The sequence below is a fragment of the Aythya fuligula genome, chromosome 16, assembly GCF_009819795.1.
Source record: "Aythya fuligula isolate bAytFul2 chromosome 16, bAytFul2.pri, whole genome shotgun sequence".
Taxonomy (NCBI): domain Eukaryota; kingdom Metazoa; phylum Chordata; class Aves; order Anseriformes; family Anatidae; genus Aythya; species Aythya fuligula.
Genome location: NC_045574.1, coordinates 6,642,120 through 6,657,917, shown reverse-complemented (window position 1 = coordinate 6,657,917; position 15,798 = coordinate 6,642,120). Strand labels below are relative to the sequence as shown.

Here is a 15,798-nt window from a genome sequence, read left to right as displayed (position 1 = left end):
AAAGCCATTGGTGTTTGGAACATGGACATGGATGGAATGCTTAAGTGAAGGATTTGGGGCAGTGAAGGGGCTCCTCGTTTTGCCAATCAGTTGGTGTTCCTTTTCTTTTTTGTGTAAATGAGTAAAGAACCATTCTCAAGTGTAGGCCCTTGGAAAAAGCAGAAGTCCTAACATACTTAGAATTTCAGCATGTAGTATAAACAACATGGCTGCTGTCCTGAATTGTTATAGATCTTCTAAAGTGTAGATAAAGATCTATATCAAGTATTAGTTGTAAATAATAGTTAGAGGTTTCCTATAACCATAGGAACAGTTTCATAGTAGAAGCAGTCTTAAACTGAATGTTGTGATAAACTATGGAGGATACTCTGATATCAAACTATGTAACTGGATGTGATGAAATTCTTTATTTTGCAGATGTTTATATGAAAGATGTTTATATGAACAGCCTTAAAAATAAGGGGTAGGACCTTAGGGGTCTTGTCTCCACTGTGCAAAGTATGTAACTGCCCTCTCATACACTTCAACGCTGTTTGCTAACAAGAAGTAGTATTAGAAGGAATCAGCTGCTCTGGCTTTGATGCTTTGAGTGCCAGAACTGACATCCTGTATAGCCTGGTTGGAACAATACAGCGAAACTGGTGTCTCACCTTCCTCCAATTATGGAAAGAAGGTACTTGTGTTTATGCAACTGGTTAAGTTGGTGTTTTTAGCAGTTCCTTAAGTGTTTGTGTCGAAGTACTACTTGTTAAAGTAACTGATAGAGCGTTACATATTTTTGTCACGTTGTGTGTGTTTAACAGCAATCATATCATTCACAAGAGAAAGCATGGCTATAATAAATTATTCAATGAGAAATTTGTGACCCACATGGGAGAACTGTAACAGTTACGTGAAAGCATAACATCAAGGCTACCAAGTTTTCAAATAGTTACACGTAAATGTTCCAATCAGATTTTTTTTTTTTTAACAAATCTGAACTTGGTAATACTATAGAAAACACTTCAATAGAGAATTGATGTTAGTGTTGCCACATTTTCAGTGTAGGCTTCTAAGCAGTTTGAGGCTTTATAGTTTTAAGAAGGATGAAAGCTGTTCCTTTCATAGTGTTAAATGTTCTTGAATGTTTATGCTTTGAATTTGTTGTAAATAGAGAGGAAGATTGATGCGAAAATGAAGACTGGTTGTGCTCCAGTTGATTTTGATGGTCTGCCTTGTAAAGAACATACCTGCTGGTCGGTTGTGCTAAATTGTTCAGGCTGTCCTTGAAGATATTGTTTTTTCTACTATATAAAATTGTTGGCATCTTTCCCTGAGACTGTTGGTATACTAAAGACTGCAGACTCTAGAGAAAAATATATTTTTTTCTGGTTACCAAGGTACACGAATGGTGCGTTAACTATAAATCATGATTTCAGTGTCTGTATCTTGTTCCTCCTCAGTCTTCTAGCGTGGTGGTTCCAAAGCAGTGAATGGTGTCGGTCCTCAATGTCTTGTTGAGCTGTGTGCGCCTCTGAACCTTGTTGGCCTTCTAGTCTTTAAACTTGGAACAACTTCTTGTTACGGACCTACTATTTGGACTGTGGACCACTATTTGAGAGTAGTTGTTTCTAGATGATTATCCCTAAATCAGAGGATTGCAATTTCTGTTTCATACAAAGACCAGTGCAAGCAAAAGGTCAGCTTCTAACTTTGATAACTGATGGAACGAGGCAGTTTTGAACCTGAACTGGTATAATAGGAAGCAATTAGCAGTTTTAAATTTTGTTTCTGTGAGAGGTTTTTCAGAAATGGTGCCTTGGGCCTGGAAGCAGTGTTGCCAGATAAATGCTTGTCTTTGCCCCTTGCAGGTTTGCTGGTGCTGCTTTCTGTTTTGTGGGTGTGTGCTCTCTTGCATGTCTTTGGGAAATCGGAGATGGTTTGTGTATGGAGTTGAATGTTTCTTCCTCCTGGTGAAAGAGGAAGTGAAGCTGCCTTTTAAATGCTTCTGAAGGAATGGTAACCTCAAGGGAGCTCTTGATACCTGTTTTCGGCAGTGATAACATGATGCTGAAAGATTTGGCTTTCCTACAGAAAGGATTTGGCTTTCCTCGGTTGGTTGTATGTATTTGACTAAAGCTTGTGGCTGCATATGGAGCTCCCCTTTTCTTTCCCTAACTTTTGATCAGGTAGGTATGCTCTAGCTTGTTTTCTATATAGATGACTTCTCAGAGCTTTGTTCCTATATGGAATGTATTTGGGTGTTGTTTGTGTTTGGAGGGCTTCACACATTCCTGATTTGAATTCTTCTCACTCATGGATTTAAATACCAAATGTAAAAACACATAGTTCTAGAAGCGTTTCTTTTCCATTGCTCCAGACTGAACGCAGGTGGTGGTTCACAGGTGGTAGACGGTTTAGTTGTGACTCTTGTTTTCACCGAGTGGCACTCACTTGTGCGCAGTTTCCTTTGTCGTTCTTTTGTTTTTATATATGTATACACAGCATGGCAGTTCAGGAGAGAAGCAAGCAGGCAGTTTCTTTCATTGCTGTAGGTCAAAGCTTCTTCCTTTTTGGCTGGCTTTCTCTTGTATGCTCTCACATGCATAGCTATTTGAAGATAGCCTTAGCAGTTGCATCTCAAACACGTTAATGCAAGCTTTCAAATTGGGAGAGATTTCTTTTATGAGAGTATTTTCCACAAAATCAGTTTTATAACTCTGAATTTACTGCTTTCATGCTAACTTCACTGTTTTTGCCCAGCTTTTGGGAGGAATTTTGTTATGTTACCAATGAATAGACTGTTGTTCTTCATTTACTGGGTAGTAGATTACTGCCAGGATAACTTGATAGGGTGGGGATAACAAGCGTTTTCTTGGCCTTTACTGTACATGGTTGAGGGACTGTAATTTCCCTGTAAATTCTGAAATGGAAAAATTAGGACTTGGCAGGCTTGCAACAGGGAAACAGGAATTGATCCTGCGTGAAACTTGCATGGTTGGCAGAGTCAGGTTTTTGGACCTGTCGCTGCTTCTGGAAGGCTGGTGACCTTTTGTAACTACAGTAGGAAGATTTCAGTGTCTTTAATCAAAGAATCTGTAGGATGATATGACTTTGATCTCTGACCATCTGAAGGTAGGTAGAACTTCCAGCTATCTGTTTCACGGTTACACACAATTAGTTTCACGTCAGTCATTTCTCATTATATACAGTTATGTGGATGTAGTGTTGCTCTGTGTGATAGTAGAAAGCTTAGAAATGTTTTCTAGCCACGTAGAAATGAAGACAGATTTTGGGATGGAAACTTGCAATGTGGTCAGAACCTAACCTACTTCAAAAATTCGTTTTAGGAAACTTTAAGTGCCTTTTTCGGTTAAAAACTTGTGGAATTGTTCTTGCTTGCTGAGGAAGATTTCAAGCCTCTATATAGCACCTACTTATTTGGTGACCTGCGTGCTTTGACAGCATCTGCGAGAACGTGTTCCATAAAATCATCTTTTACAAAAAATGTCGTTTTCAGAAGTTATTAAAATGTCACTGCTTGTTTTGACAGGACAACGGATATGGAATGTGAAAAGTCCTTGCTTGTTTGGCAGGAAACTCAACTCAAACTTCTTTTACGTTTCTTATACAGTTTCATTATTGGCCAAATGTCTCTAATAAAAGGACAATATTTATAAATCCCATGTTCTTGAGGAAAGCTAAATGCAACTAGCTACAAAAGCAAAGAGGCTAATGAAAGTAAATCAGACACTAGCAGTTCATTGAATATAGGGAAAACCTCTTCATCAAGGGGCGGAGGGGAGGTAGAGTTATTAAATATTGCCAATTAACCTCTCTAGGACCCCCTCCCTCCCCTTATTACAGCATTCCTGCAGAGACAGCCTTCTGTCTTAGGTCTAGTCTTCTAAGAATGAAAGGAGCGGGTTTTAGAGCATAGAGTTTTTCATCTGTGGACCTGAACACTTTTCAGAGGTGAGGTAAGTGTGTGTGCAGGGTGGTGGTGCATAGTGAGCTTGTCCTTCTGGTCACTGTTAAATCAATGGCAGAAGCAACTTAATGAAGCATCAGCTTTCACATCAGTGAAAAGTTGCTAGGGTTAAAGTGGAGGTAGAAGTTTCACCTTGGCTTTAGTTAAAAAAAAAAAAAAAAGCCAAAAACAAAACAAAAAGCCACGAAGTGATGCCTTAATCTAATGAAAACTATTTGTGGTCTAAAAACTTCGCACCGAGCTTGTGTGAAAAAAGAGCAAAATAAAACAGTGAGTAGCCAGTTAAACTTCTAAACTAATATGAGATTTAAATTGAATTATTAATGGTAGAATATGAGGTCTGTAATTGATCTAAATGGCTTGCTGTTTACTAATAGGAACAGTTAATGTAAGATTGTGAAGTACCCACATTTTTCTTAAGCTTTAAATCGGAACTGTTCTGGATGGTCAGTTGTTCAAAGACACTGTAGTTCTTTTCCTTTGTCAGTGATACTACCTGTGTATGTATAAAAGCATTTTGAGTAAATTGCATGTTAAGGCATCTCAGAAAATTTTTAAAGTATGTTAGATAAAGTACATACCACCTAACAATGTACTGCACAAAGGCCCTGAATTTTTTTAAGGAGGCTTGTCATCCAGCTTCGCATCCATCCCCCTGGATAACTGACACCATATTTTTGTTAGTGATAATCCAAATAGCATTTATTCCTTGCAGTGCAAGCTAAGTGTCATGCTATTTCTTTGAATGCGGTGGTGTTTAGCTATTCTAATCCTGGCAGTAGAAAGGAGAGTGTGTAAGCAGTGTCTTCCTTCTGCTGGATGGTTCATGCTTTAGCATGAAACTTCTTGTGAAAATTTGTCTTTAGATGTGCGTTTAAGAAAGTAACTTAAGTCAGAAGTGTAAGTTTTCCAATACAAAAATACTGTGATTTAAACAAAAGCAACGATAAATTACTATGTAATAGAAATCCTAATGTTAGTCTCCACATTACTTATATCTCTACAAAATACCAGCTATTTTGGTGCAGTGACCTGGCTGAATATGACTGTAGCGTTGTCATTAAATTCTGTTATGAACTGGAAGGTGAAAGGCAAGAGTGGTCCCTGTAATAGAGATCTGTGCATGCTGTGGTGAGGTGATAGAAGTATATAACATTCCCTTCTCCCTTGCTAGTCTTGAAAAGGTGGCATGAACCTGTTGTTTTTGAATGTTTTTAAAGAGCAGCCCACACTCCAAGGTTATTTACATCTATAATATAAAAACAGATGTTGTTGTAATCCTTTGGTGATCTTCAAATCCTGCTGCACTAGGTACACATAAAAACCCCGTCGATGAAGAATCTGTGAACAAACTGTTAGTGTGCTGAGTCTTGGCACCTAAGTCCTGGCATCTTACTTGTCTTAGGCATTTGGCTGTTCTCCTACAGAGGCAGCCCTCTGGTGCCCAGAGAAGCTGCAACTTCTGATGCGAGTTTCCAGGTTCCATCTAATGGTGGTAACTCCAAGTTCTCTCTCTGTGTAGAGTAAAAGTAATTCATACTTTTACAGCTGTTAAATTTACACTTCTTTTTCATCAAATAACTATTACTTGCTAAATGAACTTTCCACTGCCCTAGTTTGGTCATGTTCATTAAAAACATTGGAATGGTTTATTTGACTTGGAGAAAATAAGATAAAGTCAAACTTACTGACAACAGACTTCTTTAGAGAAGAGGCTGAAAACCTGCAGAGTATACACTACAGAGAGCAGACATAGAATAAGCACTTGAGGAGATGTCTGTTTGCAGTAATGGCATCTATCTCCTAAATGAAAGAAGAGTATATGTTCATTTTGGACCACTTGTGCTGGGATAAGTAGAGTAGTTTGAACTTGCAGCTCTAATAGGTGACTTCATGCTGTTGGGAAGGTAGACTGGCAGGAGACGTTGGATCTGAAGGAGGACAGAAAAGGGACACAAGGTAAATGTCTTGTGCTTTCGTAGTGCTTTTCTTCACCTGGCCTTTTAAATACTTCTGTTGTTAGTCTGAATGGGGGAAGAGGTGAAAACAAACAAACAACTTCGAGTTCCTTTACCAAATCCTTTCCTTGGTTGTACTTCCTTGATATCGGGCTATTGTGGTGGTGGCTTTTCACAGGTTTTTCTTTTCTTTTTTTTTTTTTTAAGCATTATTCTGCAACAGATTAGGATGAAGAAGTGAAGATATGCAACTACAGACGGCAATAATTAAGTGTCAGAAAAGTATTGGGAATGTGAATCTTTACCTTGAAGAAAGGACGTACTCAGAAGGAGGAGTAAACATTGAAAGACCATGTTGGCATATGAGGCTAAACTAGCAATGAATACATTTTAAGAAATCGGTTGCTTATGAGCCCTGCAGAAATATTACAGGGTTTGTTTCTGGATCATATTTCAGAGGAGATAAAGTCCATGGAAGAGAGAGCCTTGGAGATGTAGTGTGATTCTATAAGGAGAGAAAAACTTGAGAGGTAGCTTCTGCTTTATGTTCGTACTCATTCTCTAGGAAAGGTTGTCACTGTGCAGTAATAACTCCAGAGCAACCCAGAACTGACTATCCAAAGTTCATCTGGGAAATCTCACCCTTTTTAGTCATAATTCTGTAGTGCAATAAAAACAAGAAACATGGCCCATTTTTCATTAAGTGATCACCGGAATTCTTAAGTTGTGTGAATTCATTTGGTAAAACAGCGAAGACTTTTGGTAAAAATGTATACTGCTGACATGTTCCTTAAAGTTTTATTTTGAAGCTATGCTGTTGGTGCAGTATGTACTAGTCTGAAGAGATGTACCTCAGTGACTTCTGCCGCACCGTCACCTGTATAACGTCGTGTCTGCGTTTGAGGGAGTAGATAAAATCATGCAGGCTCTAGAGTAAGAATGGGATGCGTTGGGCGTTGATTTTCCAGCTCTTGGGAAAGGTAGAGGATGCTAGAGGAAGCAGAAGAATGAACACCAAGAAGTATCCTCAAAAATCATGGATGTGTGTAAGTAAGAAGGGTTATGTTGAAGTACCTGTAGGCCCTGTTGCAGCATGGTGTAATAGAGGAGGAATATGGTGCAGTCTTCAGTCTCTGCTTGAGGAGTTCATGCTCAACGTGGAAGTCTGAGCCATAACCAGCTTAATTAATTTGAGGCACGGGACAGAATCTTCACGTGGTTGTGCCTGAGATTGGAATAGTTAAATTTCAATAGAAAAAACGAAGTCTTCCTTGAGAAAGGCAAAAGTGTGTAAAATGTGTTGTGTTATTACAAGGTCATAGTGGTTGAGCTGGGTTGTTTTTGTTTTTAAATCAAGTTCATTATATTTTGGTAATTTTTGAGAATCACAGGGCAAAAAGTATAGCAGCTGAATATGTATGTAGAAAGTACAGAAAAAGTCTTATTTGGTGGGTGAACTTAATGAGTGATTCAAGGGTTGCAGTTACATGTTCCACATTAAGCCAAATGAATGATTGACTCTAAAGCCCTAACTTGCTTTAGGTTAGTTTTTCAATACTTTTTTTTTTTTTTTTTAAGTCTGCTGTTAAGTGTTATGGGGAACTGCTTTTTCTTTCACAGGAGGAGCTTGTAAAACAAGCTCTTTAAGATTTTATCTTTATAACTGGCTTAACTTTGAGGTGTTAGCTTGTCATACACTACAATCGGGTTCAAACTAGTATTTGAAATAGAATCAGAGTTGATCTGTTTGTTTACTTCATCAAAATGAGACTATACTAAAAAAGTCACAGGCTTTTCTTCTGACCTTGTTGGTTATGATTACATGGACTTTTTTTTTTTTAAACTGTCCTAAACTTATTATTTTTATTAGCATAAATGAGATTTGTCCCTGCTCAGTCATTTCTTGGACCTCTCCCAAAGGTCAGGTTGCCACAGCACCACTGCAGCATGTGGGCCAGGAGGCCACCTTTAGGTACAGAAAACATAATTCTGGTGGTGATCCTGGAGCTTCTGGCTCGTGTGGAGACAGCTCAGTAAGTAGAAGTAGGTCATAACTTCCATCTATAGTCAGTAGTGTTGCGGGCATGTTGTAATCAATAAATCTACTCTCCTATGGCTTGGAGTCAAATTTGGAGCTCAGAAAGGCTTGCCTGTTTTGGCAGCTGGCCACCTGCCTACCTCGGTCAGGGCTTGGGTCACTTCTGTGTCAGCACAGCCAAACATTGTGCCTTTCAGAAATGCGTGCCAGCTTTCCCCTGCTTGGGGGCCGTGTGCCTGTCCTCATGGCTGCTCTTCCCAGGTGTTCAGGCTGCTGGGTGGAGCACAGGTAACTCATCAGGCTGGCACCTGGCTTGGTTAGAGCACGTTGGTTAGAAAGGTGCTTTTAATGTTTTGTTTAATGATTAGCAGATAGCAAGAAATGTGAAACAAGTGAAGTTTGTAATAATGGCTAAGCAACCTCCTTTTTCCAAAGTTTTGATTAATCAATCAAGATGCATGATGCCAGATAACATGAAACACTGCATATAAAGAACAGAATTTGTTATCTGCATGTAGAAATTTCTACTGCTAGTCCTACCTGTCCCTTTCCCGATCAATCCCTAGGAGTAATGAAAGGGTGGAAAATTGTAACTCTTCAGTGGTCTGGGCTGTGGGGCCCATGGGAGATCCAGAGTGCTGCAGAGGAGCTGTAATCACTAGTAATTTTTGTGCACTGTCCTCCCCATGTGGGTCTCATGACTTCAGCTCTGAATGAAGATGCTTTTTAGTGCATCTAGTGATGCAAAATCTAGCTTTATTATTTCTGGCAGGGCCTCATGAGGCGTGGGAAAGTATGATCATATTAAGATTTTTATTTTGGTAATACATACAAAAAGTGGAGCTGACACTACTTCTGCACTCCGCACCAGTGTTGATTTTGTAATATTGAAATCTGAAATGTTACAGACTGTCCTCTGAAAAGTGAACTAGTAACCTGAGAAAGCATTATATCTGACAGTCTGTGCACATAGGGATCTTGGGAGGAAAGAAAGCCTTTTTTGAAGAAGTAAGGGTGATAAATGCAAGACATCAGATTTCACTAAGCAAGGGACAACCCTAAGGTTACCTTAGGGTTGTTGGGAAATTATGATTTATTAACTGGGAATTTGTTACAAGTGCTAGGTGTATTGAGTTGTTGGGAAGCATAACACCAAAATGGTGAAGCTGTTATTGCTGGTGCATTTTGCTAACAGGATTGCTGGCGTTTGTGGTGTTTGTAAGCACAACGTAGGGTGGAAGCTATAGCCAGAATAGTACCAAATAACCTCGTTGAGTTCAGTTATTTCTGAGCATGTGCATTAAAACTTCAAGCTCAAGTTCTAACGAAGTTCTTAAGTTGATGTGTAGTATTTTGTGTAAATTGATGTAGTATGAATGTTGTATACAGAGATGCAGTTGAGAATTTATTAGTGATAACTGAAAATAAACTGAAGGTTTTCTTGTGCAAAATCCTTGCTTATATTACTTCCTCTGTGGAGCAGTGAAACCAAGCTGACCCAAGACTGTCTGGATTCTGTGTTACCATTGACATTCCTCTCTCCAGAAGGCGTTGCTCCTGGCTCTACTAATTGATGGCCTTCATTTTGCAGGGAGATAAGTACAGAGAAGTTTGTTTATGCCTCAAACACCAATACATGACACTTCTGGGAAATGTGAAACCCTTCAAGGTTATGAATTTGTACAGTTAAAATCTTTAAGGAGGGCTTTTTTCAAGTGTAGGTGGGCATTGCTTTCTTTTATTTGTTTTATTCTCTTTTAAGCATTGGTACATAAGCAGAATCAGTACAGGAATAATAGAGAAGTATAAGGTACTACTAGGCTCATCTATGGAGTTAATGTTGTTTACATTGGAGAATGCTCTTTTCTGTGTGAAAACTTCTTTTTTTTTCTATAAAAATATGTGAGAATTGTTGGAAATTCTGAAAAGCTTGTATAAAATTCCAGAAAGTAGCAGATAATGGGTTAGTCTTCGACATGTATAGCATGCATCTCCTACATGGTTTTCCTAGAATGCAGCTTTTTTTGGGGGGGGGTCTTGGTTACATTATTTAGGACCTTGCTGCAGTTCTTCCAACTTATTTATTGGTTGGAAGAACCTCCATTTAGTGTAGAACAGTTTGGAAATATGAAATGGCATTTACTTTTTTGTGTGTATTACAACTGGAATTCATGATCATCTTTACAGTGCAGAGGTGGTATGTGTAGTAAGACTTAATCATTTTGACATTTTTAAACTGGACTTCAGTTTGGTTGTCTGAGCAGTTCTTAATGCATATATAGTTCTTAAGGGTCTGGAGCTGATTTGCGTTTACTTGAAAACTGGGAATGACTTCTGGTTGAGTAGTGAAAAACTTCTATGGAGTACTGGTGGATTACAAGCACAGGATCTTGCGTAGACTTCTGTGGGTTGTGTCCTGCTCTTGAGTTCATAGGAGTAACACAGGTGATGTAAGACCATATTTTAAAGAAAATATATTATGTGATGTCCTAACAAAAGGCAAAAACATAGGTGTCTGATGGATCTGAAGCCGAGTGCTGGAAACTCTTCCCTTGAGAAAGGAGTGTGCAGAATTCAGCTCAAGATGAAACTTCATGGGTGATGCCTCTCAACAGTGAGATCCCCGAGGTGTGAGAGCATTGGATCAGATGTGTGCAGCTATTCTCAGTGTAAATTGTTGATCTTGGTGGTGTAACATCAGTTGTGATTTTACAAGCCTTTTTTAACGGCAACACTTACCCAGTGGCTTGCTTATGTCACCTTTTTTTTCTGAACCTGTTATGCTATGATGCATCCACTGGCTCTGTTTTATATATTCTAAACAGAATTTGAATATATCTGTTTGGAGTTCATTTTTACTTGGCGATCTCTGAATTTGTGCAGCTAGAGTAGCGCTGTGATTCCCAGATCATGCTGTACCTTAATTTGCCTGTGGCAAGTAAGTTGTTTGATAAATTGTTGTTGCAAGCTATTAAGGATCATTTTCTAATAAATACTTTCTAAGTTGGATGTGTTTTAATACTTTTATGAAAACCAGTTTGCTTTATTGGCTGTTTTCATTTTGGGAATATCCTTTGTCTTTGAACTTCTTGAAACCAGAAGTTTCAAATAAGACATCAATATTAGTCATCTAGGGTTGTTGTGAGGTGAAAATAAGAAATCAACGCATTTCGGAGTTTCTAGAACTGTTGAAAAAAGGATTTTTTTTGATTGTCACAACAAATGTAAACAATATTCTGTCATTAAAGATGAATTACTGGAATTCTGCAAGCTAAATATATTGTGTATGAATGGATACATAAACGTGTGCTTTATGAAAACTCAGACAACGTGAAATTTATTTTTGCAATTGTTGACTTGAATCTTTGAGGTAAATGAGATTGTTTGGTTCTTTGAATGCACATCAGGGAATAAAAGTAAGGCTATTAATAAAACTGGAACAAACAAAACCCAAGTTCACCTAGAGAGAGGCCAGGCAGATCTTCAGGCTTGACTGAAATAAACTGTCTTGACAGATCACCTACTTTTTCCTCTTTCTGCTGAGATACGTAGAGTAGTTCATGATCAGGATTTTTCTGTTTTACTTTCTAAAGGAATGGATTAGAACTGGAGAACACCATACAGTGTATTTGAAAAGCTGTGAAGTAAAAAAAAAAAAAAAAAAAAGCTTAGTGTGGGCTTTTGAAGGATGTCTGTAGGCAGCAACATATAAACAAATGCTGGCAAAGATTCAAACTGATACTTTCAAATGAAACGTGAGTATTTTATCTCAATCTGCTGAGGAGCTACCTCTCCTCTTTTCGTAAGGGTGCATCACCTGGTGCCCTGCAGTCACCAAATAGAACAGGAAGATGTAATTGGAAAGGATCCTTTCTGGTCTAACTACAGAAACAATCCATCTGGGCTGTGTTGCAAGGGATTTCTTATGTTTTAAAATCTAGAATAGCAGAAAAAGGCTTATCTGTGTGTGGTGTACTGAAAGACAGTTCCTTGAGACAGTGGAGTAATTTCATGGTTTCACTACTACAGATGTGAGAAGAGATTCAGGTAGCATGTGGGAGGTGATTGTGAAGACTGGTGCTTCACTTTACCTTCTGGCTTTCTTGTGTGGTTTAACGGTTCCTAGTGCAAGCTCTCAACTTTCCTCATCAGTGTCTCTGTAACATGGCGTTGAACAAATGGTTAGGGACTCATTCTACATGCAAATTCAGACCTATAGTAATGTTCCCTTCTGGGAAGGGATGGCTGTTGTCCAGAGATGCCAGAAGATTTTGGGGAGACACTTCTTTGACGTTTTCAACTTGATTCCTGATCACTTTGTGCTGTACAGGGGAGGGAAAGTGGTTACATGATGGTACAGAAGTCTGTTGCAATACGGAAAATAAAGAGGAGAAATGTTGGCCCTGAAGCCAAGGCTAGCTGTCCTGATCTTTGTTGTCAAACAATGTCATGTGGATGTGTATGGCTGTTTGTAGAACTGCAGGCTATGCAGAGGTGAGACTTTGTGTGAAGTTAGCTGGTCTGGTGGAACAACACGTGTAGGTAATGAAAAACTGTTACCTGTAACTGTTGTGATTTTTAGGAGAAATGTGGTATTAAAGATGATGGTGGTTTTTTGTGAATCTTATTTGAGGTTGGATGAAGCTGAAGTGGAAGACAGAGGGTTCTAACTAGTTGTTTGAACAGTGCAGACTACTTCACGTTAGCCTCTTTGATACTGGGGTTAAAGCAGATGATGATGACTTTAGAAAGATGAACAGTTATCCTCTTTGTCTAAAGCTTTGCTAATTCTTATTCAGCACTGTTTGTCCTGCTGCAATCACTACAGCTGTAGTGTATTAAGTGACGTGGGTAACATCTGTCTGGGGAGATTGCAGATTGGGAGGGCTGAGTGGTGCACTAAGGGGATCAAAAGGTGTCTAATAAAACTTCATCTCTTTATTGAGATAATTAATATTTACACCATGCAAGTACGAGAAAGCTATGTGGATAGGCAAATACCAGAAAGGCCAAACAAATCTACCTTGCTCAAGTAGCTTCTCTATGGAAAAAATCACACTTCAAAGCATTTCTTAGAACTTTCAAGCAGCACAATATTTTATTTGCTACTGGAAGGCTTATTTTCAGTTTTGATGGTAGCTGTTCCTTCAGCAAAACTGGCTGTAATCTGAAATGCAATAAAACTATCACTTCTGTTTTTGTGAAGGCAGCACCCGAAGAAAGGGGGCTTTGTAGCATGTAAGGACAGGACAGGACCCGAGGCAGAGCTTGCCCCCTGGGGGGTTGTCCAGCCGCCGTGCTCTTAGGCCTTTTTGCTTCTGCGGCTTCTGTGCTGCGTGCAGGAGCCTCCCCGAGCAGATTTCCTGTCACAGACTAGCAAGGGGGAGGCTGAGGGGGGAGTGTCTGCACAGGCAGAGCAGGAGCTTCGGCAACTGCCATACTGAACCAACAGCTGCCCCCTTCAAAGGGCAAAAAAGTGCCGTCGTTTTACACCCGCCCCCCATAGCGAAAGCTCAAGGCCTGAGGGAGAATAGCGGAGCGGCCCCGAGTCCTCCCTGGCCCCTTTCTGCCCGGAGGTGGCACCGCCGTAGCCGCGTCCCTGTGGGCAGCGGGAGCCCTAAAGCAGGGGGCGAGGCAGAGCTCGGCCCGCGGGGGAGGAGGGAGCGGAGCCCGGCCCGGGCGCTGCGGCGCGGGCAGAGGCGCCTCCATCTTGCTGGGACGGGGGCCGGCAGCCGGCCCTTCCCGGCGAGGGACCCGCGGCCGGGCTGGCGGCTCGGAGCCCCGGGCGGGCTGAGGGTGGCGGCCCGGCCCCACCGCGGGGCGGAACCGCCCGGGGCCGCGCTGCCGCCGCCGCCGCGAGCACCTTGCGGGGTCGGGAGCGGCCGCCGGGCCTGACCCTTTCTGCGCTTCTGCCCGCAGATGGCGCAGTGCGTGAGCAGGGTGGAGCTGTCCGTGTCCTGCCAGCGCCTCCTCGACCGGGACGTCGGCTCCAAGTCGGATCCCCTCTGCGTCCTGCTGCAGGACGTGGGCGGCCGCCAGTGGGCTGAGGTACGGCGGCGGCAGCGCCCTCCGCGGTGCGGTCGGGTCCGCGCTCGGCGTTCCCGGGGCTCGTGGGGTGGGGGCGTCGGGGTCCCGCTGCTGTTGGCTTCGTTCGCTGCTCGTGTGCTCGCCTGGAGGTGCGGCGGGGCCGTGGTTTGGCTGCTCCGGCACGTGCTGTCCTTTCTGTGCTCAGAGCGCGCTGTGTTCCTGGCCTCTTGCTGTTTTTTTTTTTTTTTTTTTTTTTTGCCTTTTTTTCTTCAACTTTGTTTCTGTGTTTGTACAGTTAGATCGCACGGAGAGGATAAAGAATTGCCAAAACCCCGAGTTTTCAAAGAAGCTGGTTGTCGACTACTACTTTGAGAAAGTGCAGAAGTTGAAATTCGGTGTGTATGACATCGATAACAAGTCCCCTGATCTAAACGACGATGACTACCTTGGAGGGATCGAGTGCACGCTGGGACAGGTATGCAGGGGAACACATGAAGTGATGTATAATGTAGCAGCAAGCACCGGGTTTGTTGTGAAAAACGGGAAGCAAGGCTGGTTTATGAAAGGCTTTGCCACATTCACGTTTCAAAACATCTTGTTCCTTACGCTTATTTAGCATGTTAGTTTGTGTCCCTGCTGAATGTAGTTAGAGAAATCACGTTGAGTGCAAAGTGAAGGTTAGATGTGCATGGTTTACCAGTCATTATGGAACATAAGAAGCAATTGTAGCGCTAATGGGAGATTGGGAATGAGGAAGGCGTGGAGCCTGGAGAACTCCAACAGAGCCTTTTTGATTTCCTTTGCACAAAAAGATCGTCATACCATAAATTCAGGGAAGTAAGACTGTCTGAGATTCTGCAGTTGATTCCTGAAGAGGAGTTTGTATTGTTGGGTAGGAGAAGAAAGGTGGTATTTGAGATATTAAAGAAAGACTTGATTAGCTAAATAGTCTTTTCTGATTTTCAGCAGCTGTTTGATTACTTGTAATGTAAATATCTTGGGGGAAGCAATAATAGGAGGCTAATATAAAGTTTGAGATATACTAGCGGATATTACTTTGTGGATAGGGAGGGAAAATGTTAAGACTGCTTAACCATTTCAGAAGCACAAACTGGTATCTGTCACTGCAGGAAATGGACTTAAACCCTTTAGAGCTTTTTAGGAGAGTTTTAAAAAATTAATCCTAAAGAATAATTCTTTGTTTTTTGTCTACCTTGATGTTTATAATATCTGTCTTTTAACCTCAGGTTGTGTCCAGCTCAGTGTTCACTCGACCTCTGGAACTGAAGGAGGGAAAGCCAGCAGGAAAAGGCACCATAACGGTAAATGACCTGGTTGTGTGTGGAAAAAATGATTTCTTATTCTTTGGTATGTGGTCTGGGACAAAGTAATGTTTCTGGTTTTGTTTGTCTAATTTCAAATTCTGCATGTGTACAGGAAAGGTATGCATTTGTAATCATACACAGAGTTTCTCCAAGCAGAAAGCATAAGCAAAACTCAGTAAGGTGTGTGTGTGTATATGTGTATATATTTATATTTTTTTTCCTTTGGCGCAGATTTCAGCAGAGGAGATTAAAGATACCAGGGTTGTCTATTTAGAAATTGAAGCCCGAAACTTGGACAAAAAGGTATTGATTGATTTATTTTTAATGATACTTCATGCTTCTGTAGGTTTTGCTAGCAAAAAGGCAGTAACTGTAAAAATAGGCAGTCTCATTGTGTTGTAAACCTTCAACTAAGCTCTGTAATTCTTGTGTAAGAAAGGCTTGCTGTGTTTTGTTACTGATAATGAAGTGAACTAGAGA

At 40.8% G+C, this 15,798-nt stretch overlaps 1 protein-coding gene across 2 annotated transcripts in view; it reads left to right on the top strand.

Moving 5' to 3' along the window:
* CPNE1 (copine 1) overlaps nt 1-15,798 on the top strand; it is a 41,500-nt gene that overhangs the window by 12,186 nt on the left and 13,516 nt on the right. For both annotated transcript variants that reach the window (XM_032198673.1, XM_032198672.1), the window contains exons 2-5: nt 13,886-14,014; nt 14,289-14,468; nt 15,241-15,315; nt 15,550-15,621. In XM_032198673.1, coding sequence (XP_032054564.1) covers nt 13,886-14,014; nt 14,289-14,468; nt 15,241-15,315; nt 15,550-15,621 — 456 coding nt within the window. The remainder of the gene's footprint in view (nt 1-13,885; nt 14,015-14,288; nt 14,469-15,240; nt 15,316-15,549; nt 15,622-15,798) is intronic.